This window comes from Hypanus sabinus, chromosome 21 (assembly GCF_030144855.1).
Source record: "Hypanus sabinus isolate sHypSab1 chromosome 21, sHypSab1.hap1, whole genome shotgun sequence".
Lineage (NCBI taxonomy): Eukaryota > Metazoa > Chordata > Chondrichthyes > Myliobatiformes > Dasyatidae > Hypanus > Hypanus sabinus.
This window is the reverse complement of record NC_082726.1, coordinates 8,505,555-8,528,988: the sequence shown is the minus strand read 5'-3', so window position 1 is coordinate 8,528,988 and position 23,434 is coordinate 8,505,555. Positions and strand designations below refer to the sequence as shown.

The 23,434-nt window shown below is 41.1% G+C and overlaps 1 protein-coding gene across 2 annotated transcripts in view; it reads right to left on the bottom strand.

Moving 5' to 3' along the window:
• LOC132378774 (tubulin polyglutamylase ttll6-like) overlaps positions 1–23,434 on the bottom strand; it is a 60,721-nt gene that overhangs the window by 509 nt on the left and 36,778 nt on the right. For both annotated transcript variants that reach the window (XM_059945925.1, XM_059945926.1), the window contains 3 exons: positions 17,555–17,749; positions 13,847–14,231; positions 9,519–9,774 (listed from right to left, as the gene is read on the bottom strand). In XM_059945925.1, the coding sequence (XP_059801908.1) occupies positions 9,519–9,774; positions 13,847–14,231; positions 17,555–17,749 (836 nt within the window). The remainder of the gene's footprint in view (positions 1–9,518; positions 9,775–13,846; positions 14,232–17,554; positions 17,750–23,434) is intronic.

Below are 23,434 nucleotides of genomic sequence, written 5' to 3'. Positions count from 1 at the left end.
GCCCAGTCCATCACCACAAAACCATCCCCATCATTGAGTATATTTGCATGGAGCACTGTCACAAGAAAGCAGCATCCATCATCAAGGACCCCCACCATCCAAGCCATACTCTCTTCTCGTTGCTGCCATCAGGAAGGGGGTACAGGAGCCTTAGATCCCACACCACAAGGTTCAGAAACAGTTATTACCCTACATCCATCAGGCTTCTGAACTGGTGTGGATAACTTCACTCACTACAACTCTGAACTAAATCTACAACCTATATACTCATTCAACCTAGCAACAACTCGAAACCTCATGTTCTCAGTATTATCTATCTCTCAATATATACACACACTTTTAATTTGCGTAATTTGTCTTTTTTTGCAAATTAGTTGATTGCCAGTGTTTATGTAGATTTTTCCCACAAATTCTATTATAAATGTTTATTTTCCTGTAAATACCTTCACTTTTTAATATACAGTATTTCTGTTTTTGCACATTTTTAAATAATCTATTCAATATGCAGAATTGATATACTTGTTTATTTATTATTATGTTTTATTTTATTTAACATTGTTATTTTTCTCTCTCTCTCTCTCCTAGATTATGTATTGCATTGAACTGCTGCTGCTAAGTTAACAAATTTGTCGTCACATGCCGGTGATAATAAACCTGATTCTGATTCTGAAATACCTACAAGAAAATAAATCTCAGGGCTGAAAATGGTGGCATACAATGTCTATAAAAAGTATTCAGCCCTCCTTGTAAGTATTTATGCTTTATAGCATTGAAACACAATGGATTTAATTTGGCTTTTTTGACACTAATCAACAGAAAATACTTCCATGTCAAAGCAAAAACAGATCTCTACAAAGTGATATAAATAAATTACAAACATAAAACTCAATAATTGATTGCATAATTAGTCATCCCTTTCAGGTCAGTATTTAGTAGATGCACCTTTGGCAGCAATTACAGCCTTGAGTCTGTGTGGATTGGTCTCTATCAGCTTTGCACATCTGGACACTGCAACTTTTCTCCATTCTTTACAAAGCTGTTCAAGCTCTGTCAGATTGCATGGGGATCACGAGGGAACAGTCCTTTTCAAGTCTAGCTACAAATTCTCAATTGCACTGAGGTCTGACCACTCCAGGGCATTAACTATGTTGATTTTAAACCATTCCTGAGTAGCTTTGGTTTTTATGCTTGGGGTCATTGTCTCGCTGATAAACAAATCTTCTCAAGTCGCAGTTCTCTTGTAGACTGCATCAGGTTTTCCTCCAACATTTATTTCTCTGTATTTGTTGTATCAATTTTACCCTCTACTTTCACAAGCCTTCCAGGGCCTGCTACAATGAAGCATCCCCACAGCATGATGTAGCCCACCACCATGCTTCGCGGAAGGGGTGGTCTGTTTTTGATGATGTGTGGTTGTGACATAACAGGTTGGCGATGTTAGGTCTCCCGCTAACCTTGCCCCTTTGCAGGTTAATCACCCCTCATTCTGTCCCTTGTCCAGTTCCCCCAGTAGTTCACACACTTGGCCCTCCCGTTCTGCAGTTCTTGTGAGTTCACCATTTACACACCCCAACAGTAAAACAATCAGTAGCTTGGCTAATCAAAATAATCCCTTCAGTTAACGTGCTCTACTGGCTTATAACTCACACACACTCACACTCAAAATGCTGGAGGGGCTCAGCAGGCCAGGCAGCATCTATGGGAAAAAAATACAGTCAATGGTTCAGGCTGAGACCGGCTTTAAACCCTCAGTCTAGCTTTGCTAATGGAGGTTGGATTTTACGGTTGGTGAATATTTACATATGTGCCCTGGAGAAAACCTCAGCATATTTGTAAATTTTTGTACATTTGTTTTCATTTGTTTATTTGTAAATACTTATTTTCTTCACAACATGCATTTTTTTCATTTGGCACTAAACAAAATACCTTGCACTAATGTGCTGTTGCAGCTTACCATCTGTATATTTCCCCCAACTGGTGACCCTCATCGAGCACACTTGATAACGAGGCTTATTACCAAACACAGCGTTTAGACTTTTGGCCACAAAGCTCAATTTTGGTTTCACCAGACTATAGAACCTTCTTCCATCTGACTTGGGAGACTCCCACATACTTTCTGGCAAACTCTAGCTGAGTTTTCATGTGAGTTTTTTCAGCAGTGGCTTTCTCTTTGCCATTTTCCCATAAAGCTGTGGCTGGTGAAGCACCCGGGCAACAGTTGTTGCATACACAGTCCCTCCCATCTCAGCCACTGAAGCTTGTAACTCCTCCAGAGTTGTCATAGGTTTCTTGGTGGCCTCCCTCACTAGTCCCCTTCTTGCACGGTCACTCAGTTTTTGAGGACAGCCTGCTCTAGGCAGATTTACAGCTGTGCCATATTCTTTCCATTTCTTGATGATTGACTTAACTGTACTCCAAGGGATATTCAGTGACTTGGAAATTTTCTTGTATCCACCTCCCGACTTGTGCTTTTCAATAACCTCTTTGCAGAGTTTCTTGAAGTGTTCTTTTGTCTTTGTGGTGTGTTTTTGCCAGGATACTGTGTGGTGAACTATGTGCCTGTCTGGACACGCCCCCTGCTGACTGCTCCTGTGGCTCCTCCCACAGGCCCCTGTATAAAGGCGATCTGAGGCCTGACGCTCGGCCTCAGTCTCCAGGACATAGTATGATGGACACTCACTCCTGGTTCCTTCTTCCAGTCAATAAAAGCCGATATCTCGCCTTACATCTCAGTGTGAGTTATTGATGGTGCATCATACTGGCTCACCAGCAGTTAGATCTTCCAAAGACAGATGTACTTTTAGTACAATCAATTGAAACACCTTGACTCCATTTAACTAAATATGTGATTTCTAAAACCAATTGGCTGCACCAGTAATAATTTGGTGTATACTTATGCAATCAATTATTTTGAGTTTTATATTTGTAGTTAATTTAGATCACTTTGCAGAGATCTGTTTTCACTTTGACATGAAAGAGCTTTTCTATTTTCTTTTTCTGTCAAAAAAAAAACAAATTAAATCTACTGTGATTCAATGTTGTTTAACAATAAAACATAAAAATGTCTGGGGGGGGGTAGTGTGAATACTTTTTATAGGTACTGTATATATACTTCGATAATATATTTACTTTGACCAGGTTTCTCTGCCAGGCTTTACTTTGCCACTGCTCTGCTGGAAGTATGAACCAACTAGAGCAAGTTCCCTGGAGCCAAATCCAGCCCTGACTCTTGCTAATCCTGTAGTTGCATAGTCACTGAAATGTTACCTATAAAGTTGGTGATGGTACAGGGAAGCTATAGGAGAAACACCTTTCACTTCGTTTAATGTAATCAGTTATAGAATGTAGATGTCACTTGGCCATTTTGGTACTATTGCAGAATAAGATGAGGTAATTAAAATTAAAGCAGGACATGGTGTAGTCAAATGCAGGTCAGACCAGGTAAAGACAGCAGGAGACATGAGAGACAGCAGATGCTGGAACCTGAAGCAACAATTAGTGGGTTGAGTAAATATCTGTGGCAGATGGCAGGAAGAATTGTTAATGAGTGGGGGTCAAGTCCTGAAGCAGAATCTTAATCCAAAACATCAAAAATTCCTTTCCCTCCACTGATGTTGCTTTGGCCACTGGGTTCCTTCAGTAGATTATTGGTAAGGAGAGCAGATTTCTTTCCCTGCAGAATATTAGTGAGACAGATTGGACAAAAACCTGATGCCAACAGTCAGGGCTGGGTTTGGTGTCTGGGGAACTTGCCACTGTACTTCCAGTGGCAAGCTTTGTAGAGAAACTTAAAATAATTTCCACTGTGTTAGATTTCACTTTCAAGGACTCTATAACTCACGCTCTTTATTATTTATTTTCTTTTTTATTATTTGCATACATTTTATTCTTTTGCACATTGGTTGTTTGTCAGTCTTTGTTATTTAGATTTTCATAAATTCTGTTTCTTCATTTTCCTATAAATGCCTGCAAGGAAATGAATTGTGGGATAGTCCATGGTGACACGTACATACTGTGATAATAAATTGACTCTGACTTCTCTTCCACGTTTACTTGGACTTGAATTGGCCAGATGCAGTAGAATTGAACTCATGACCTCCATTACTAACTGGTCTCGGGATTACCTGTGCATTAACAACCACTATGATGACGCATCCATATTGTTTTAAAAATAAAATGGGAGTTAATTTCTCATCAGCAATCTAAATCCCCCTAAACATATTATTTACAACACACACAATATGCTGTAGGAACTCTGCAAGGCAGACAGCAACCCAGTTTTTTTTCAAAACTGGAACTAATACAATTATTTGGTTCAGTTACTGAGCTCCCACCAAGGCATTTGAACCCGTCTTTGGATTAACAGTGCAGAACACTGGTTGCTCGGACAGTATTTTAACCACTATCCTACCACTGGGCACTCAGTGTCTCACCCAGAAACCTTATGAGATGAAAAACTGGGTGGGGGGGGGGGGGTGGCTTCTTTTGATCGTCATTACTCACTTCTGTTGATTGGTTAGTTTAGAAACTGCAGTTGCTTTTCCCATCGCTTAGTCACCTAGTGTGTAGTTTCAAATATCCCCGGTATAAGACAGCACATGGAAGGGGCTTGATCTCTCTTCCTTTGTTCAATGCACATAACCTTTGGGAAGGTATGCTCTGCGCATGCTTTTAACTAAGCATATTTGTTGAATATTTAACTTCGTAGTTTCTGTAATTTGGGGAGCATAAATGTTTGATCATTTTTCTCTGTTTGTAAATAAATGATTATGTATTTATTCACAGTTTGTTTTCTGTCTTACTTGCCAGATCCGGGAAACTGACTCAACGTTAAAGGCTGTGACCCCAACAACACCTCGACTTATTTAGTTGCCACATTCTATGAGTAGTTCAGTCCTGTGGACCTGGCTGCGATTAGCCTCAGCTCTGAGGCTGACTTGGAAATTCTGGCACCCTTCCAAAGCTCCAACATCACTCACTGTGTCAGCTGAATTGTCCTGTAAAGAGAACTAAAATATAAAAGCAACGATGAGGCTTTAATAAATCAGCCATGATGGAATGGAGGAGCAGACCTGATGGGTCAAAAGGCCTAATTCTGCTCCTATATCTTAAGGGGACTTTAATCATTCAGAAATTTCATTTTTTTTATCCGCAAGTGTGTTATGTGAGGCTACTAAAGTTTATGAAACCAATCTGTATGTTGAACATTAGAATAGACTTGAAGGATTGAAAAACCACACCTTGTTCTTCATAGATTCTTACACAAACAAGAAGAAAACATGCATGAATGCTGATCCCCACAAGATGCCACAAGTGACCAGACAGACCCAAACCCATCAACACATGCAACATGCTGGAGGAACTCAGTAAGTCAGGCAACATCTCTGGAGAGGAATGAACTGTCAATCCAAGCCCCTTCATCAGCACTTTTTGCCCTGGAATTTCTAGCCCAGTAAGGAGACTAATATACTTCAAATTCTTTACGCTAGGTTCAGAGTCACTAGTGATCGACAAATCTGTGGGCTGTGCAGGTTGGAAGAGTCGCTCATGCCAGAGTCATGACTGAGCAGTTGATCTCAGTGGTGTGTGAACACAACTGGGGCTGGTGGTCAAAGATGTTCAGATCAACTCATAGCTAAAGTTCACAACAGCAGAAGAAATGAGAACAGAAGTAGGCCACATTGTACCTGATGATTACTCTGGTGTCAGACAGAATAATATTTGAACTCTTACCTCAAAAACACAAGAGATCCTGCAGATGCTGCAAATCTAGAGCAGCAGGTACAAAAATGCTGGAGGAACTCAGCAGGTCAGGCGACATCTATGGAAATGAATAAATAGTCCACATTTTGGGCCGAGACCTTTGTTAGGACAAGAATGGAAGGGGAATAGATGCTAAAATGAGAAGGTGGGGACAAGGGAAGGAGGACAAGTTGGAAGATGATAGGTGAATCCAGGTGTGTGGGAGAGGGAGAATGAAGTAAGCAGCTGGGAGATGGCAAGTGGAAAAGGCAAAGGACTGGAGCAGAAGGAACTTGATAGGAGAGGAGCTTGGACCATGGGAAAAAGGGAAGAACGGGAGTACCGGAAGGGGGGGAGGTGAACTCTTGCCTCTCTTAGCACCGCCCCCAAGTCTCATTGATTCCTTTAATATCTAAAACTACACATCTCAAACTTAAATATATTCTGAATGTATTTCAGGGATTCACTATCCTCTGCTGGTTGGCTGGCTCCTTATTTTGAGACAGCAACTGCTGATTCTGTGCATCACGCCCAGAGGAAATACCAACTCTGCATCACCTTCACAAATGGTGTAGCCACCTCGAGAGGGTACAGACTTAACTCTCCTTATACGACAAATCTGCCAGCCCAGGAATCTGAGAATCTCTGCTGTCCTCTCTTTACCCCAGCTACATCCTTCTGTGGCACAGGAGGTTCTGTAGATGCTGGAAATCTTGAGCAGCACTAGCCCTAATGAAGGGTCTCAGCCTAAAATGCCATCTACTTATTTCCTTTCATAGATGCCACCTGATTAAAGAATTTTCTTGCAGGTAGTTTTAATTATTAGTTTTATTTGTCACATGTACATTGAAGGAGAGTGAAATGCATTCTTTTGAATCATAAACCAACAGAATCCAAGGATGTACTGAAGGCAGCTGGCAAGTAACAAGGCATGCCCACATCTTACTAACCTTAGCCCGTACATATTTAGAATGTGGGAGGAAATGGGAGCACCTGGAGGCTGTTACAGAGAGAATTTACAAACTCCTTACCAGTGGTGGGAATTGAGCCAGAATAGGTGGTGCTGTAAGGCATTATAGTAACTATTACACTAGCATGCCAACCTCTGCTTGCTGAGTTTCTCCAGCATTTTGTGGGTGTGTGTATAATCATTCCTTGGATTGGGAGCAGAAACCTCTAAAAAGAATATTTAGCAGTAATATCGCCAGGGCTCTATGGGACTGCAACAAGGGGTCTCAAGTCTCCAGATCAATGGTGTGGAACTCTGGTTGCTAATATAATCCATCATATTTATTTTCTTTTTTTAAAACAATAGTTACAATAAACAAGGTAGTTTAATTCTACCAGCTTTTGGATCTGTAACATTTCTTTCCTCCTCATTACCTCTCCTTGCCCATCTATCAGTGACCCACCAACCAATGTCCTAAAGTACATAGGGCATAGAACATTACAGCACAGTACAGGCACTTTGGCTCACAATGTTCTGCCAACCTTTCAACCTACTATCAACCTAATTCTTTACAACCATTCAGCTTCCTATCATCCATGTGACTTTCTCAGAGTCCCTTAGTATCTCTAATATATCTGCCTCTACTGTCTCCCCTGGGTTTTGATGGTCCTCTACTCTTCGTCAAACTCATTTTCAAGTACAATTGTTGATGATCTACTCCATAAAACCTACAGCTGATCCATTATTTTACATGGTTTTTCCAGTTTAGAACAGAGAAATTAAAAAATGTAGTTTCCTCAGTCCCTTATCCCTGCTTCACCATTTAAAACATCACGGCCCATCTTTCACCTTCGCACCCTTTTCTACTCTATATCTTATCCCTGCTTCACCATTCAAAACATCACGGCCCATCTTTCACCTTCGCACCCTTTTCTACTCTATATCTCTATATCTTATCCCTGCTTCACCATTCAAAACATCACGGCCCATCTTTCACCTTCGCACCCTTTTCTACTCTATATCTCTATATCTTATCCCTGCTTCACCATTCAAAACATCACGGCCCATCTTTCACCTTCGCACCCTTTTCTACTCTATATCTCTATATCTTATCCCTGCTTCACCATTCAAAACATCATGGCCCATCTTTCACCTTAGCACCCTTTTCTGCTCTATATCTCTGGATTCCTCAAATATCAAAAAAATCTATAAAGTCTTCCTTTAAGTTACTGAGGCCCTTGAATAGGGAATTCCAAACACTCACCACCCTCTGGGTAAAGACATTTCTTCTCATTTCAACCCTGAAAAGCTATGCCTTTGTTTTAAGACTATGACCCTGGTTATAGTTCTCCTTACCAGGGGGAGAAAACCAGCATCTAATAAACACAAGAGATTCTACAGATGCTGGAAATCTGAAGCAACACACATAAAATGCAGATGCTTACTTTTGTTGTTTTGTACCTTTAAGCAGTATTTTTGATTAATTTCTATTTGTCAATATGTGGGGGAGATGACTGTTTCAGCTTTAACCTTAGACAATACCTTCCACTTCCACATCTTTCTATTAGTATCCTGTATCAGTCTGAATACCATAATGAGAATACACATCTATACCTACCTCAGAATTAATTGAAAGTCGCGGTCATCGTTTCATGTTTGTTTTCCCACACAGAGCCAAGATTGACCTGTATACATGTTCGGTACAGCATCGTGGGCCAAAGGGCCTGTATTGTGCTGTAGGTTTTCTATGTTTCTAAACAATAGAAACATAAACCAACACAGATATCAAAGAGCTTCAAGGCAGTCTATACCAAGTACCACTGCACCACATTGCACTTTGGAAGCCTGGGGATGGCCAGTGGGTGGGGTGAAAAGGGGCTGCCTGCTGCTTTATAGACCATAGACAATAGACAATAGGTGCAGAAGTAGACCATTCGGCCCCTCGAGTCTGCACCGCCATTCTGAGATCATGGCTGATCATTCACTATCAATACCCAGTCTCTGCCTTGTCTCCATATCCCTTGATTCCCCTATCCATCAGATATCTATCTAGCTCCTTCTTGAAAGCATCCAGAGAATTGGCCTCCACCGTCTTCCGAGGCAGTGCATTCCACACCTCTCTGGGAGAAGAAGCTCTTCCTCAACTCTGTTTTAAATAACTGACCTCTTATTCTCAATCCATGCCCTCTGGTACTGGACTCTCCCAACATCTGGAACATATTTCCTGCCTCAATCCTATCAAATCCTTTAATTATCTTAAACGTTTCAATCAGATCCCCTCTCAATCTCCTCAATTCCAGCGTGTACAAGCCCAATCTCTCTGCGTAAGATAGCCCTGCCATCCCAGGAATCAACCTAGTGAATCTACGCTGCACTTCCTCAATTGCCAGAATGTCCTTCCTTAAACCTGGAGACCAAAACTGTACACAATATTCCAGGTGTGGTCTCACCAGGGCCCTGTACAAATGCAAAAGGACATCCTTGCTCTTGTACTCAATTCCCCTTGTAACAAAGGCCAACATTCCATTTGCCCTCTTCACTGCCTGTTGCACTTGCTCATTCACCTTCATTGACTGATGAACTAGGACTCCTAGGTCTCTTTGCATTTCTCCCTTACCTAACTCTACACCGTTCAGACAATACTCTGCCCTCTTTGTTGTTGTTGCTTATGTTGTTCTGTGTGGGCATGCTAAGTGGGCACCAGAATGTGTGGGGACACTTGTGGGCTGCTTCCAGCACATCCTTGTTTATGTTGGTTGTTAAGACAACACATTTTACCGTATGTTTCCATGTAAATGAATCAGAATCTGAAACCATTTAGATTTACCTTCTGCAATCAGACTGGAATAAGCTCAGGAGATTTGCTCTTCTTGTTAGGTGAGCTCGCTGGTTCATGGGAGCTTGGGCTGAGACCACCGTCAGCTCTGGGCTAGGATTGGCTGCATTCATCTTCATATGCCACAAACTGGTACCCTTGCCCATGCCATTCACTCGCATTGCATTCACCGCACTGCTGTGGCTGCTTCCTGAGCCCAAAAGCATGGCACTCCCTCGCGAGGCTTTTGATTGCAGAAGAGAGTTTTCTGTACGAAAGCATATTGTAATCAGTGGGATCCTTTTTCCCCTCTATCCTCACCTCATCCCACCTTCTGCCTCTGCTTTGGACCTGCAGTTTGCAGGAAATAGTTGCTCTTCAGTCGAAGGGTACTGCTTGGGGCATTGGAGTTCAGAGTTCAATTCCAACATCATCTGTAAGGAGTCTATGTCCTCCCTGTGACAAGCGTGGGTTTTCTCCAGGTGCTCAAGTTTTCCTCACAAAGTCCAAAGACGTACGGATTAGTAGGTTAATTCGTCAATGTAAATTGTCCCATGCTTAGGATAGGGCTAAACCGGAGTGCTGGGGTGGGTGTGGCTCGAAGGGCTGGAATAAAACAACCAAATGAACAGATAAATCTTTCTTGTTACTTTTATTGCTAACAAAGACAGGTAGTACTTGGATTTGTAAATACAAGAATTTAGATTTAGAGACAGCATGGTAACAAGTATTTCTAGCCCAACGAGAACTGTGTTGCCCAATTACACCCATATGACCAATTAACCTACTAATCCATTAATCTTTGGAATGTGGGAGGAAACACGTTCTCAATATTTATTGTTTGTTTATTTTTAATTATTACTTTTTTTTTGTATTTGCACAGTTCGTTATCTTTTTCACATTGGTTGTTAGTCCACACTGTTGGGTGCAGTCTTCCTTGATTCTGTTGTGGTTCTTGGATTCACTGAGTATGCCCACAAGAAAATGAATCTCAAGATTGTGTATGGTGATGTATATGTACTTTGCTAATAGATTTCCTTTGAACATTGACACTGGAGCATCCAGAGGAAACCCAAGTGGTCACGTGGTGAACATACATACTCCATACAGACAGTGGCATAACTAAACCCAGGTTGATCTTTAGCAGTGTTATGCTAACTGCTACTCTGCCATTGTTATTAACAAAATTGTGGTGTGGGTGGAAGCCATATTAATCTCATTCCTGCTTGGAAATTAGTTGAAATAAATTAATACTCACAAAATATCAGATGCCATTGCACCCAACAAGATAGAAATCTTCATAAATATGGTAGAAAAGTTGGAGGGTGGGAGAACAGTGGTGGTAGGGAATGAGAAAATTGCATGAGCAATGTACTCCACTTTCAAAGCTCAGAGCCTTTGCCAAATACAGCTGTTGGTACACAATGAAATCTGGCACCCTCGGGACTTCAGTGATGCTGAACAGGCAGGATTTCTGCACACAAGAGATTCTGGAGACACTGAAAATCCAGAGCAACACACACAAAATGCTGGATGAACTCAGCAGGTCTGGCAGCATCTATAAATTATTAAACAGTTGACATTTCTATTAGAGCTTTTTGAGGAGATTCCAAGGAAAGTGGATGAAGTGAAGGCAGTGGATGTTGTCTACATGGGCTTCAGTAAGGCCTTTGACAAGGTCCCGCATGGGAGGTTAGTTAGGAAGATTCAGTCGCTAGGTATACATGGTGAGGTAGTAAATTGGATTAGACATTGGCTCAATGGGAGAAGTCAGAGAGTGGTAGTGGAGGATTGCTTCTCTGAGTGGAGGCCTGTGACTAGTGGTGTGCCACAGGGGTCAGTGCTGTTATTTGTCATTGTTATTTGTCAACTATATCAATGATCTGGATAATAATGTGGTAAATTGGATCAACAAATTTGCTGATGATACAAAGATTGGAGGTATAGTGGACAGTGAGGAAGGTTTTCAAAGCTTGTAGAGGGATTTAGACCAGCTGGAAAAATGGACTGAAAAATGGCAGATGGAGTTTAATACAGACAAGTATTGCACTTTAGAAGGAAAAACCAAGGTAGAACATACAAGGTGAATGGTAGTGCAGTAGAACAGAGGGATCTGGGAATACAGATATGAAGTTCTCTAAAGATGGTCACAGGTAGATAGGGTTGTAAAGAGAGCTTTTGGTACATTGGCCTTTATAAATCAAAGTATTGAGTATAAGAGTTGGAATGTTATGGTGAGGTTGTATAAGGCATTGGTGAGGGCGAACTTGGAGTATTGTGTGCGGTTTTGGTCACTGAATTATAGGAAGAATATTAATAAGGTTGAAAGAGTGCAGAGAAGGTTTACAAGGATGTTGCTGGGACTTGAGAAACTGAGTTACAGAGAAGGTTAAATAGGTTAGGACTTTATTCCCTGGAGCATAGGAGAATGAGGGGAGGTTTGATAGAGGTATATAAATTTATGATGGGTATAGATAGAGTGAATGCAAGCAGGCTTTCTCCACTGAGGCTAGAGGAGAAAAAAAAACAGAGGACATGGGTTAAGGGTGAAGTGGGAAAAGTTTAAAGGGAACATTGGGGGGGGGGGCTTCTTCACACAGAGAGTGGTGGGAGCGTGGAATGAGCTGCCAGATGAAGTGGTAAATGCGGGCACACTTTTAACAGTTAAGAAAAACTTGGACAGGCACATGGATGAGAGGTGTATGAAGGGATATGGGCCAGGTGCAGGTCAGTGGGATTAGGCAGAAAAATGGTTTGGCAGAGCCAAGAAGGGCCAAAAGGCCTGTTTCTGTGCTGAAATGTTCTATAGTTCAGGCCAAGATCCTTCATTGGGGCTGGCCTGCCCTTCATCTGGTCCTGAAGAAGGGTCTCAGCCTGAAACGTCAACTGTTTATTCATTTCCATAGATGCTGCCTGACCTGCTGAGTTCCTCAATGCTATTCCAATTAATACTCCAACATATTTTGAATGCACTATTTAAATAAAATTAATTTTTTAAAAATGTATTGTAGTAGTATAATAAATTTGCCAGTGAAACCAGTAAGTTCAAATCATCATCATTATGTGCTATGTTGAATGACCTAGGCAATCATGGTCTCATTTTTCTACAGAAGTGGTTTGCCAGTGCCTTCTTTTGGGCAGTGTCATTACAAGATGGGTGACCCCAGACATTATTAATGCTCTTCAGAGATTGTCTGACTGGCATCAGTGGTCACATAACCAGGACTTATGATCTGCACTAGTTACTCATACAACCATCCACCACCTGCCGCCATGGCTTCATGTGATCCTGATTTGGGGGTGGAGGGTGCTAAGCAATTGCTACATGTTGCACAAGGGTGACTTGTAGACTAGCGGAGGGAAGGAGCACCATACACCTCCTTTGGCAGAGATGCCTCTCCACCCCACCACCCAGAGTAAGTTTAAAGGGAGCACAGAAATCCTGCCTGGTGATTTCAGTGCCGAACCATCTGGATTTCTTAACAGTTGGATAACTGATTATTGGAGTTTTACTGTATTTAATGTTCCGTGTACGTCACCAAGGATAAAATTTTCATTTACACTCGTTTCACCCAATTAGAAAGAGTCAGTGACATGAGCAACCTTAAAAAAACTACTTTCCCAGTTCCACACTGAATCTGCACAGAGACCAATATCTGGATCAGTGTCCTGTACCATTGGTTAATTGTCAGACCTAGAACATTTCTCAGTTTTCCATGCTGTTTGAAGTACCAAATATCCAGCATGTAACTCCACATCCTCCCCATGTGCCTGGTGTAAAGAAAGTAGCGGGCTATTTGACCATAGCTGGCATCAGTGTATACATGTTTTTCAAGACAGAGTGTCACTAAAGAAGCATCAGGAATAAGGGTCTTAGTGCTCTCAGATAACTGAGGCAAAGTGCCTAGTAGTGAAGTTTGGGGTGAGAGTAGTGGAAATGGAAGAGGTGAAAGGTTGGGTGTTACATATTCTGGGAAGTGCCGTAAGAAGGAAAATTACAAAAAAAGACAGAGTCACAAAGAAAATGTTATCATTTTGAAATATTGAAACAGGAAGGTGGCAGAAATTGTGAACCTAAAACCATAAGACATAGGAACAATGGTCTCATTGAGTCTGCTGTGCCATTCCATCATGGCTAATTTATTCTCGACCCCATAACCTCTGATGCCTTCCAATTCAAGAACCTGTGACTTTCAGTGCCATAGACCAAGCATTGGAGTTGAGATCAGACTGGGAGCTCTTTCCAAACAGTACAGAGATGATGGGCTGAATGGACTGTCATAAATTTTCTATCAGTCTATGAACAATCTCATATGAAAACAAAGGCATCACTTTCTCACCAGGTACTAGCTTGGCACTCACTGAACGAGGATAGGCTGAAACTGCATTGAGCCGTAACTCCGAGGAGCTAGCAGTCCTCACTGCAATGGCTTCAAGTGACACTGGTAACTGATTTCCACCCACCCACGTCAGACCCCTACGGACAGGAAAGCGATTCTGAAAGCGGTGGAGCGGGAACCCATTTCCAGGATTCAGGGTCCTTTTCCGGTTGTTATTCCCAGGAGCCTGGCCATGGGGAGACAGCAGTGTCGACCAGTTAACTGTTGTGGGATTGAGAACTCCCAGCTCTGTTGCGCTATTCTTTGCTGTCAAGGCACTAGAGCTGACGTACTCCAGCTCTTCCATCATCTGGTTGGATCGCTGTGTGCTCGGGCAAATTAAAGACTGAAAAATTAAAGAAACATGTAGAAAGAGCAAAATCAATAAACAAACAAGCTCTGCAGACAAACTAAATGAAATCAAACCAAAGCTAGAATCAGAATCAGGTTTAATATCATTGGCTTATATCATGAAATTTGTTGTTTTGCAGCAGCAGTACATTGCAATAAATAATAATAATGATAAATTACAATAAGTATATTATAATTACTGAATGGACAATGAACACTCCCTCAGTATTTTTTCCTCTTTTTGCACTACTTATTTAATAGAATTTAATTTTATATATATAATTAAATCAGTAGTGCAAAAAGAGGAGAAATACTGAGGTAATATACATGGGTTCATTGTCCATTCTGAAATCTGATGGTGGAGGGGAAGAAGTTGTCCCTGAATCACTGAGTGTATGTCTTCAAGCTGCAGTAACTCCTTAATGGTAGCAATGAGAAGACCAGAAGACCATAAAATATAGGAGCCGAATTAAGCCACTTGGCCCATTGAGTGTGCTCCACCATTTCATCATGGCTAATCAATTTTCCCTCTCAGCCCTAATCTCCCACATTCTCTCTGTATCTCTTCATGACCTGACCAATCAAGAATCTATCAAGCTCTGCCTTAAACATATGTAGAGACTTGGCCTCCACAGCCACCCGTGGCAACAAATTCTACAGATTCACCACTCTGGCTAAAGAAATTCTTCCTCAACATCATTCTACAAGGATGTCCCTCTATTCTGAGGCTGTGTCCTCTGGTCCTAGACTTTCCCACCATAGGAAACACCCTTTCCTCATCTACTCTACCAAAGCCTTTCACCATTTGATAGGTTTCAATAAGATAACTCCTCATTCTTCTGAATTCCAGTGAATATAGGCCCAGAGCCATTAAATGTTCTTCATATAACAAGCCGTTCAATCCTGGAATAATTTTCATGAGCCTCCTATGAACCCTCTGCAGCGTCAGCACATCCTTTCTTAGATAAGGAACCCAAAATTGCTCACAATACTCCAAGTAGGGCCTCATCAGTGCTTTATAAAGTCTCAACATTACACTCTTTAATATTCTGGTCCTCTTGAAATGAATGCTAACATTGCATTTGCCTTCCTTACCACCAACTCAACCTGCAAGTTAAGCTTTAGGGAATCCTGCACAAATACTCCCAAGAAAAGGGCATGTCCTGGGTGATGGGGAGTCCTTGATGATGAATGCTGCCTCTTTGAGGCATCGCCTTTTGAAGGTGTCCTGTATGCTGGGGAGGCTACTGTCTGTAAGACCATAACATATAGGAGCAGAATTAGGTTATCTGGCCCATCAAGACTGTTCTGCCATTTCATCAAGGCTGAACAATTTCCTTCTCAGCCCCAGTTTCCTGCCTTCTCCCTATATCCCTCCATGCCCTGACTAATCAAGAGTCATCAAACTCTGCCTTAAATGTACCCAATAACTTGGCCTCCACAGCTGTCTGTGGCAACAAATTCCACAGATTTATCAATCTTGCTAGAAATTCCTCCTCAACTCCATTCGAAATGGATGTCCTTCTATTCTGAGGTTGTGTCCTCTGCTCTCCCACCATAGAAAACACCCTCTCCACATCCACTCTGTCAACGCCTTTCAATATTCAATAGGTTTTAATGAGGTTCTTCTTAAGTCCAGTGAGTACAGGCCCCGAGCCATCAAACGCTCCCCATGTGATAAGCCTTTCAATCAGAAACATTTTGTTAACCTCCTTTGAACTCTCTCCCACATCAGCACATTGTTTCTTAGATAAGAGGCCCAAAACTGCTCACAATACTCCAAGTGAGGCCTCACCAGTGCTTTATAAATCTTCAACATTACATTTTTGCATCCATGATGGAGCTGGCTGAGTTTACAACTTTCTGCAGCTTTTTCCAATTTTGTGTAGTGGGCCCTCCATACCAGATGGATACAGCTGCTTGTAATTATCCAAGGTGCTATTTACAAATTATTCCCTTTGTTCATCTTATTGTCGAATGCCTTTACTTCCTTAGGAGGTCAAGAATGTTCAGCTTGTCACCAAATACTCAAACTTCTACAGATGTACTGTTGGAAGCATCCTGACTAATTGCATCATGGTCTGGTATCTGGTTGGCCCTGACTCTGACCAATGTAGCTCTCGAGGCCATTGAGGCACATAAGCCTCCAAACCTAACCACAAGATTATGGTCCTCTTGGAGCATTATAATATTAGGATGTTCCTGAAAAAAGTATGAAGAGTTTTGCACCGTGAAAGAAAAGAGAAATTCACCTTTGCTTGCTTTTTCTCTATTGATGGCCAGAATCAATTTTAGCAGTGATAGGCTCAGGGTATGAGTGCTCATTTTGACTGAGCCTGGAACACTGGGATACTGGCCAAACTGTCCTCAGTCATCTTCAAAGGGGACTAGGATTGAGCATGGTATGAATCTTGTCAGCATCCTTAAGAACCAGTTAAGACCTGGTCTGCAGTCACACCAATGACATTTAGCACATGGAATGGATGCAGGGAACTAGAATTAGCTTTACCTGCAGTAACACAACTAACGTCAAATAAATCTGTTTTCAATCTTAACACCACTGTTGGGCACTACCACTATAAGTAGGCCATTCAACCCATCAAGTCTGCTCCACTGTTCCATCATGGCTGACTGATTACACCCTTCAAACCCATTCTTCTTCCTTTCTCCCCTAACCTATCAATCTATCAACCTCTACTTTAAATAAAAACAAACAACTTGCCCCCCCCCCCACAGATGTCTATGGTAATGAATTCCACAGATTCACCACTGGCTAAAGTAATTCCTCCTCATCCTTGCTCTAAACGGACATCCTTTTTTACTAAGGGTGTGTCCTCTGATGCTTGACTCCTCCACTATACGAATCATCTTTTCCATGTCAACTCTATCAAGGCCTTTCAATATTAAATAAGTTCCAATGAGTTCCCCTTCATTTTTTAAATCTCCAGCGAGTACAGGGCCATTAAATGCTCCTCATACGTTAATGTTAATTCTCGTAAACCTCCTCTTAACTCTCTCCAATGGGAGAACAACCATACTTATATAGGGGACCCAAAACTGCTCACAATACTCCAAGTGGGGCCTCACCAGTTCCTTATAAAGCCTCAGCTTAGCATTCTACTCCTCTCAAAATGAATGCTAACCTTTCTTACCACCGACTCAACCGGCAAGTTAACACAAATAAAGTGTCAAATAATGCAGTCGCTCGCAGACCGTCATCCCCAAAACTCATGGCACCACACACCCGGATGTCTGGTAGGACCAAGGTCAGCAAGTTGAAAGGTTAACCACTAACTCTTTTCACACAGTGCAACTCACTTTATTCTTGTTAGTACCATCTGAAGGGGCAGTCTGAACGGTTCCACTAACACCCGAAGTGTTCCGCAAAACCCGGTAAACTTGCTCGATGACACCCAGAGCCCGGAGAAGGTTCTCCCGGTGCAGCAGACCACTGAGTCGCTGCAACTCCTCCTCGTCGATGATTTTCAGTGGCTTCATACTGTCTATGGCCTCCTGTAAAAACAATGTGCAACAAAATAGAACATTACATCACCAAACAAGGTGCAACAAGTCACTGGGAATTCAGTTAGAGAAAAGGTATCAATAGCCTGCACACTTAGAACTGTTCATGAATGGGTCAGAATAAGAGCATGAATAAGCCATTCAGCCCCTCATTCCTGTTCTGCGATTCAACAAGATCTCCTCTCTCAAATACAGTGGATTCGGTTAATTGGGACACATCGAGACAGGTACATTTTGGCTGAATTAAGTGGAGGCCCAACAAGTCGAAGTTTCATGAAAATAGTTAAAAAGGACCAACTAAGTAACAAATTATGTATTACAATGAAATAGAGAACAAATTAGAACACTTGGTAGTTACTGACAGAAAAATTCATCCAGTGCACTCAATGAATAACATCAGCCCAGATATCGTACAGTTAAAGGACTGTCTTCATACAATGCTATTGATGATTGCATCCTCCAATTCTTCATTTTCATTGTAACATTCAAGATGATTGTAGATATCTTCAAAATCTTTGTAGTTCCTAACCTGTTGAAGCAGCTTTGAATCAACTTGTGCTTATTTCTCACCAACTATCAGTGACAAAAAAATCACTACGTTTGGAACACAAATGCACGTAACTGATGCTATTTTAAAACTGTTCACTCTAAGCACGATATAGTGTGAACAGCCACACAAGTACACACAACTAATGCTAGTTAAAACTTATTCAGCAACAGTTTCCTGCCTAATTAAGCAGCATAGTGTCCCAAACAAATTAAGAGAATCATAGTTATTTTCTCAATTAGTTTTTGTCCTTTAATAGTTGTCCCAAATAAGCAGCTGCCTCTATTAACCAGAATCCACTGTACCATCTGTCTCATCCCAATATTATTTGTTTCCTCCAATATTCCTAATCTTTTGATTCTAGTTATGAATGCACTCAGTGGCCAAGCATCCACAGTGCTTCAGGACACAGAATTCCAAAGATTTGCCACCCTCTCCATGGAAAATGTGCTGGACCCCAATCCCAAATGGCTTATCCCAGTTTTGAGTCTCTTTCAGCAAGAGAAACATTTACCCCCATTGACCCTCCAAGAATACAAGAATACTCCAAGAATTTCCACCATGTCACCTCCCAGCTTTCTAAACTCTGGAGAACAGAAACTTAGCCTACTCAGTCCCTTTTCAAATGCCTTGAGACATTTACTTCTGAATGACCTTCGGAAAGTTCTGGTGTAAATCCTAACATACGACTTTTTTTAACGGGTAATAGTATGTGGTACCAATGAAGGCAGTCTCCTAGTTGATGTTAAGCAAAATGTTGAAATACAATTCAACTTGGATATACTAATCCAAATATCATATCATTAGAAATACAAAATGCTGGCAGAACTCAGCAGGCCAGATAGCATCTATGGGAGGAGGTAGTGCCAACGTTTCAGGCCGAAACCCTTCATCAGGAGACTCATATAGTTCATCATATAGTCAAATCCTCCTGATGAAGGGTTTCGGCCCGAAATGTTGTCACTATCTACTCCCATAGAAGTTGTCTGGCCTGCTGAGTTCTGCCAGCATTTTGTGTTTTTATTTATTTCCAGCATCTGCAGATTCACTCGTGTTGCCATCATATTATTAGGTTGTTTCCAAGTGTTTGCTGACATTTTGGTCAATGTGAAAGACGGAACAATTTAAAAGAGAACTACTACTCATTGAGTTCTTTATTAAACATCTTTATTATGGAGGGCTAGGAGCAGATGCATTTAAATTAGTCTGGCTTGAGAGAGATCCTGAAAAGTCAGTCGACAGAGATGAATGAGATGAGCACGCATTGGCAACCATTGCTGTGTGACCTACAACAGAATTAAAAAGGTATCATTTAACATCTTTCATGGAAGAAATCTATTCCTGATGTTCCTTTTATGGAGTTTTCCAGCAATTATTTTACCCATAGTGGGCGAGGTTATTGAATACAAGTACTCCCATTCAGAACACACATGGCAACCAAAAACACCTCAAAGGCACATTTACACCCAGTGGTCACTTGATTAGGTACACTTGTACACCAGCTCGTTAGTCATGTTTCAGCAACTCAATGCATAAAAGCATGCAGACTTGGTCTAGAGGTTCAGTTCTTGTTCAGATCAAATATCAGAATAGGAAAGAAATGTGATCTAAGTGACTTTGACCATGGAATAATTGTTTTTGAGTACCTCAGATTTCCTGATAATTTCATACACAACAGTCTCTATAGTTTACATTGACTGGGGCAAAAAAAACCCAAAAAAAACATCCAGTGAGTGGCTTTCATTGGGCAAAAAATGCCTTGTTAATCAGAGAGATCAGGGGAGACTGGCCAGACTGGTTCAAGCTGACAGGAACGTAACAGTAACTCAGATAATCATGCGTTACAGCAGAAGAGCTTCTCTGTGCCAAATTCAATTTGTATTTTTTCTCTAGTTCCTTCGGCCTATTTTGTAAATCCTCCAATGTGTTATTCCTTATTTTTTTCTTATATGAAGATATCGCTATAATTTTCCCTCTTAAGACAGCCTTCATATCCCATAGAATGGGAGGTGAAACCTCTGCATTATCATTGAATTCTAAATAAAGACCAATTTCTTTTTTAGTTTGTTCCTTAAAGTATGAATCATTGAGTAGATTTGAATTTAGTTTCCAAATAGTATTCTTTGGTTGTAGGTCAAAATCAACAGATAAATAAAAGGTGCATGGTCACTTACATCTGTTGTCCCAATTTCACAGGTGTTTATTTTGTCTTTGTCTTTTCCAAATGTTATGAAATAGTCTATTATTGTATATACAGAATGGGGGGCAGAATAATGAGTTGTTCTGTTGTTCCTTCTGTTGGGGAAAAGGTCCCTCCGTATATCAATTAGACCAACATCCTCAAAAAGCATATTAACTTTCTTATGTAAGAATTTTGTTTCATAGGTTTTTCTATTGGAAGAGTCTAACTTTGGTTGTAATTGTAAATTTAAGTCTCCCCCACAGATCAGGAGACCTTCTGTTTCTGTTACCATAATATTAGTAAATTTCTGAAAGAAACGAGTATCACTTCCAGGGGGTGCGTATATATTCAATAGAGTAACTGAATGAAATTCTGTCTATATTCCCCTTTACCAGAATATATCTGTCCTCTCTATCTCCCATTTTGAATCCTTTTTCAAAATTTAGCTTGCTTGAGATAAGAATAGCAACTCCTCTGCTATGTCCTGATTTATATGAGGAGAAAAACAAATTAGTGATGCCCATTCGCTTTTGTTTTCCATGCTCATTATCACTTGTGAGTTTCCTGTAAATATACTACATGGGCTTGTTCTTTTTTCATTTTGGATAGAATTTTACTGTGTTTGATTGGATTTAACAATCCATTGATATTAAAAGAAATTAACTTTACTTTGTCCTTAGCCATGTGTAATATCTATCAATATATCATTGAAATTAGCAGAATAAAACTTAATCGATCTACTCCCTGAACAAATAAGAACCAAGAAACTCAAATAATAAAACAAAAGGCAATGAAGGTGTGATTCCAAGGCTGAGGTCTCTGGTAGATGACCCTGGGTTGAGCTAGAGGAAACATCTAGCTGTGGGGGATAGGCCCTCCTTCCTGTGAATTGAGGGCCCCCATTGCAGTACCCATAAAAGTAAGTGAACAAATCTATGTCCATTACATTCCTACTATATATATATATATATATTCTCGTTTAGGCGGAGAAAAAGGAGTGAATGAATGAATAAAAAAGAGTAATTGAGTAATATAAATCCACATTATAATAAGTATTTCTTCAGATAAGTATAGCACCATCTATTTTCACTTCTGTTTAGCTTATCATCACTTTTAAAGTTAGCCAAACCTTATGGCTCTTCTGGAGGGGGTGAGGGTTGTCTTTGGAAAACTCACAGTCTCTTCCTGATATATTTCTCTCACCCTCCTCCCGTCCCCTGCTTTCTTGATTCTCTCACTATTTCCCAAGCAGAGCGGGATAATTGCTCAGCCAGGCTTTCCCTCAGTTTGAACACGCTGACAGGCAACCCTGTGGCCTTCATGTCTGTAGTTGCCTCTTCCACTGTCTGATACAGTTGGATCCCATCTTTATAAAACACTCGCAGTTTAGCAGAGTATGGAGTTTGGAATCTAATCTTTCCTTGCTTTAATATTCGCTTTATTTCAGAGTATTCTTTACATTTCTGCAGGACTGCTGGGGGGTAATCTTGATTAAAATATATTAATTTCCCATCCAAAAACAGCCTCTTCTTTCCATAGGCGCTTTGTAGAATCTCTGCCTTGGCATTGTATTGAAGGAATCTAATTACTATTGAATGTGGCTTATCTTCTCTGTCTCAAGTAGCCTTGGGGTCAGCGCACGATGCGCCCTCTCAATTTCAAGCTCCATAGTCGAAGGAATCTCCAGCGCGTCCCGCAGCAACTTTCCTACAAACCCTCCACTCCTTCGGGAATATTATATAACCTGATATTTTTCCGCCGTGATCTTCCCTCGTGGTCAAGCAGTTTACTTTCTTGTTGATTTAATATTTTTATCGTCTTACTTAGTATCCATTCCACGTTTTGCATGCTATCTTCCACCTTCTCAATTTGTGTCTCTGCCACCGCTATTTTTTGATTGACGTTGGCGAGCTCTGACTTGCTATCATTTAGTTGCTGTTTTATATCTTTTTGGAATCCCCGTATCTCTTACAGAATTTTTATCTTATTTGCCGCTTCGCCTGAATGAGGCTCATCGTCAGCCTCACTACCACACATTCGGGTAAGAGAGCCACTCGCTGCACCCCTCTCATCCATGGGCTCCACAGTGATGCTTTTTTTATCTCCATTCTTTTTCCCCATTCTTGCCCCCCTTATCAATTCAAATGTTTTCTAAAGATCTTATATTTGATGGATTAACAGGGCAAAATATGCGTTTTTCCAGAGGAGCTGTTGACTTAAGCTGCCATTCTGGACGATGATGTCACCGGAATCTCAGAACATGATATGTGAATATCTACAGCTTGAGATCATGCAAACATGGATTTAAAAAGTTTGTGCAAGGCTTTATTGTTTATTCTTAATGAAGCAAAGCTCAGATCTACCTGTCCTGGGACCAAATGTACTTTATCATCTAGCCAATTTGTTCCAAATGAGGTGTTTCAATTGGGCCATTGCAGTTGACTGAGTAAGAAAGAAAAGTAAAATGGCTTCAGGATTCTCGGCTTCTATCAGTATTAACAATTCCTGCTAGAAAGTGCACAGCAACAACGGAAGGGAATACATCTGCCCAGTTAACAACCCTTCCTTCATTGTGGCTGGTGAGAGACAGGTATGACTGAATGCAGATGGTCCATGACACCACTCTCCCACCAACTATCATTCTCAAACCAAATAGACAAGATAAATCCCATGGCACTAACAGAATGGTTACAACACATATTAACACATCAGGAGCACAGAGATCAAGATCCAGGTGCAGAATAAAGGTAGCAAGTATTATCTTATAGTCACAGTGCTGCCTTGCACTGCTCTGTGACGTTCCAGTTGTACAGGCATCTTTGAAATGTGGTTGCTGTGGTAATGCTGGACATGCTGCAACCAATTTTCACACAGCAAGGTCTCACAGACAGCAGCAAAGTCATGGCTACGAGCAGTGATGGTGATTAGGGGCTGATTGTTGATCAGG